Below are 3,481 nucleotides of genomic sequence, written 5' to 3'. Positions count from 1 at the left end.
CCCCCCCCACTTTTCCTTCCTCACAACACCCTACCCTGATTTTCTATTTTTTTTATTATGTTTTACTTCTGCCAACAATGCCAGGCATCCCTGTGGGCGCTGACTCCCATCTCATCCCGGAAACACAACGCCCACAACAAAACACATTGGCCAACAAAACTCCGTCCAGCACATTATCCGGACGGCAATTAATTTCAAACAAAGTGAATCCTCCTCCTCCTCCTCTTCTTCCTCGCCGGCGAACAATGGGACGCCCCGGCCAGCAGCAGCGCGCCTGTGGAACACCCCTCCAGCGGCAGCAGCAGCCCCGCGCTCTCCCGCTCACCGCCGTGTACATCATCGGCGCGCGCCCAGCAGCCCACGCACTCACACACCACATGTATTGCAACTTTTTTATTTCCCACCCCTTAAGCCGCGGGCCATTTCGCGGAAAACTTCACGCAGGGTGTTATCGATGGTGGCGGTGGTGCGCAAGTAGTAGTAAGTGCGCCGGCCGTATTGCCGTGGCCGTGCGCGAGTTTGAAAAAGAGAGAGAGAGAGAAAGAGAGAGAAAAAGGGGGAAATGATGATATTATCGCGCAGGAATCCACAATTTTATAGCCAAAAGTTTGCAGTGGCAGCCGACCCCCGAGCGAGCACTGTAATTCTTGATGCAATGAAGACTACAAATTTAGAGCAATAATTTGTTATTGCATTAAATGCGATAATTTTAACACCTGTTGCTGCGATGATAAATTATCGCACTAAATTGACATTTGTCATTGCATTGAATGCGATAATCTTAACATATTTTGCTGCAATGATAAATTATCGCAGAAAAATATGCTAAAATTATAGCACTTAATGCAATGACGAATGCCAATTTAGTGCGATAATTTTTTCATGGCTCCCCCAGGTGCAATATTTTGTGGGAATCGCTTTTTGGCTATTATTGCATGAAGTTGTATGAAATTTATCGCACTTGACATAACAGTGAGCGGCCGGCTGGCCGCTCAACGACACTTTGCGGCGTCGCCACGTCGCCCCTTTCCCCCCCGGATTTTCAATCAAGGGCCGCAAGTTTATATAATAATATTCTTTTCAGCACTGGCAGGTGGCGCCGCCCCTCCCTCCTAGTGGCCCGGCCCGGCCCGGCCGAGAGGCCCGGGGGCGCGTCCCGAGCATTCCTAATGGCACAGGGGCTGGGGCCGGGCCGGCCGGCCGGGCGCAACCCCCCGGGGGGAGACACAGTCGAAAACAACAAACACTTTTGCAATCAGTCGTAGTAGTTTCAACGAGAGAGAGAGAGAGAGAGAGAGAGAGAGAGAGAGAGAGAGGGGCGGCCCAGGCCCGCGGACACTCACCTAAATATAAAAATAAAAAGTATCAGTAGCGAGAAGAAGATGGCCACGTTGTCCATGGTGCGCAGCATGACAAACAGCTGGCGCCGCAGGTTGGGCAGGAAGCGGACCAGCTTGAGGATTCGCAGGAGGCGGAAGGTCCGGAGCACCGACAGCCCCGAGGAGCCCTCGCGCTCGCCCAGGCACTGCTGGCACAGCTCCACCACACTGCAGGCCCCACCAACAAATGAGTATCAACAAAAATACGTTCGCAGACAAAGCCAGAAAATTGAGACATTTGTGTTTGACGACGGATACCTTAAAATAACGATGACGCCGTCGAATACGTTGAACCCGTTGCTGATGTATCCGAACGGTCCTTCGGCTGTCACCTTGAGCAACATCTCTACCGCGAAGATGCCCGAGAAAACGATGTTGCTCGTCTCCACGGCCACAGTCAGAAAGTCGGGCTGCAGCGGAGAAACACACATTTTAGCACGACATGGACGTAGACGAGTCCCCTGCCGAACCACCGTCAGCAGCGTCGCCCGAGCGGTCCTATACCTGCTCGTGGTACTCGATCCCCATGCTGAGCGTGTTGAAGAGGATGGCGACCAGGATGCCCTGCTGGAAGTACTTGTGGTCGACGAGCCGCTTGACGTAGCGCCTCGTGTTGCGCATGCACGACACGGTGCAGTTCTTGGCGCGCACCAGGCAGCGCCGGCGGCGGCGCAGCGACGTGTCGGCGCCGTCCAGCATCACGGCCCACTCGCCGCCCTGGGCCTGCATGCAAAAATTTCAAATTTACGAAAAAAACTCTTTTTTCGGGAAATGCTCCGTAAAAAATAGGAAAACAAATTCCGTAAAAATTTAGAAAAACCCATAATACGGACTTTTTACAAAATTTCCGTTTTCCCCTATTTTTTTTTGTTTTTTCCGGAACTTTCCCTGTTTTTTTTTCCAGTTTTCAAATCCCTACCTGCATGGCGCATGTGGGGCAGGTGGGGCAGCTGGCGCTGCACGGGCAGCAGTCGGTGCAGCACGACGGCCGGCTGTGGTTGTCCTGCTGGTGGCGCTGCAGCGCGTCACCGATCACCACGCCCTTGCCCAGCGTCGAGAAGAGCGAGTTGAGCGCCGTCTGGCCGGTCGGAAGCGCGGCGCTCAGCGCCCCCGACAGCGCCAGCAGCTCCTGGCACGTGAGCGGCTCGCCGCCCGCCTCCGCCTCCCCCGTCTGCGTCGTCTTGTCACCCTGCGCGACGGCGGCCGGCTGACCGGGCCCGCCCGGCCCGCCCACCAGGACCACCTCGTTGAACATGACGGAGCTGCGGCGCCGGCTCTGCGAGCCGCCCTGGCGGAGACAGAGCAAGCAAGGCGGGCGGGTCAGAAGGCGAAGGGAAACGCGTCGCGGTGGAGGAAGCGTCACGGGAGAGGGAGAAAGAGAGAGAGAGAGTGTGTGTCTGTGAGAGTTATATTGAAAACGATACATAAAGTGAGTTAGTGAGGGTGAGTTAGAGAGAGTGAGTCAGTGAAAGTGTTTTAGTGAGAGTGAGATAGTCGTGAGACTGAGTTAGTAAAAGAGTCTGTGAGAGTGAGATAGTTGTTTAGTGAGAGTGAGATAGTCGTGAGACTGAGTTAGTAAAAGAGTCTGTGAGAGTGAGATAGTTGTGCGAGTGAGTTATTGAGCGCGAAAGATTCGTGTAGTTGTGAGAGTGAGTGAGAGTGAGATAGTTGTGAGAGTGAGTTAGTGAGAGTGAGTTAGCAAGAATAATTCAGTACGAGCTCTGTTGTGAGTTTTGAGAGTGAGGCAGTGAGGGTGAGTTAGAGGGAGAAAGACGCAGAGAGTTAGAGGGACTGAAGGGGTAAGCAATGTAAGAGCACTGGCTAAATCCGTTAGATGATTTCACACTAAAAAGGCAAGCTATACAGGACGTGTCTACTCGTCCTCGCAGGTCGGCGCCCCGCTGACTGGCGCCCTGTGCTGGCACGCACCTCGCTGCTGAGGGAGTCTCGGTCCAGGCCATTGCTGGGCACCCTGAGGAGGGACGTCTTGGGGGCGGCAGGGGCGGTGACGCCGGGGACGGAGGCGCCACTGGGGGCGGCGAGCGACCCTTCCACCTCGGACGCCTCGGGGCTCGCCCACGGTGCCACCCCCGCCCCCTCCA

General features: G+C 54.9%; 1 protein-coding gene across 1 annotated transcript in view; it reads right to left on the bottom strand.

Annotated features, from left to right (window-relative positions):
• LOC127749775 (voltage-dependent T-type calcium channel subunit alpha-1G-like) overlaps positions 1-3,475 on the bottom strand; it is a 28,001-nt gene extending 24,526 nt beyond the window's left edge. Inside the window, exons 1-5 of the mRNA XM_052269396.1 lie at positions 3,309-3,475; positions 2,299-2,667; positions 1,884-2,102; positions 1,638-1,789; positions 1,344-1,547 (exon numbers count right to left, since the gene is read on the bottom strand). Of these exons, the coding sequence (XP_052125356.1) occupies positions 1,344-1,547; positions 1,638-1,789; positions 1,884-2,102; positions 2,299-2,634 (911 nt within the window). The 5' untranslated portion in view covers positions 2,635-2,667; positions 3,309-3,475. The remainder of the gene's footprint in view (positions 1-1,343; positions 1,548-1,637; positions 1,790-1,883; positions 2,103-2,298; positions 2,668-3,308) is intronic.
• Positions 3,476-3,481: the final 6 nt, after the last annotated feature.

Source organism: Frankliniella occidentalis, unplaced genomic scaffold, assembly GCF_000697945.3.
Source record: "Frankliniella occidentalis isolate FOCC.00 unplaced genomic scaffold, Focc_3.1 Scaffold91, whole genome shotgun sequence".
In the NCBI taxonomy this organism is placed as follows: domain Eukaryota; kingdom Metazoa; phylum Arthropoda; class Insecta; order Thysanoptera; family Thripidae; genus Frankliniella; species Frankliniella occidentalis.
This window is presented reverse-complemented; position numbering and strand designations above follow the sequence as displayed.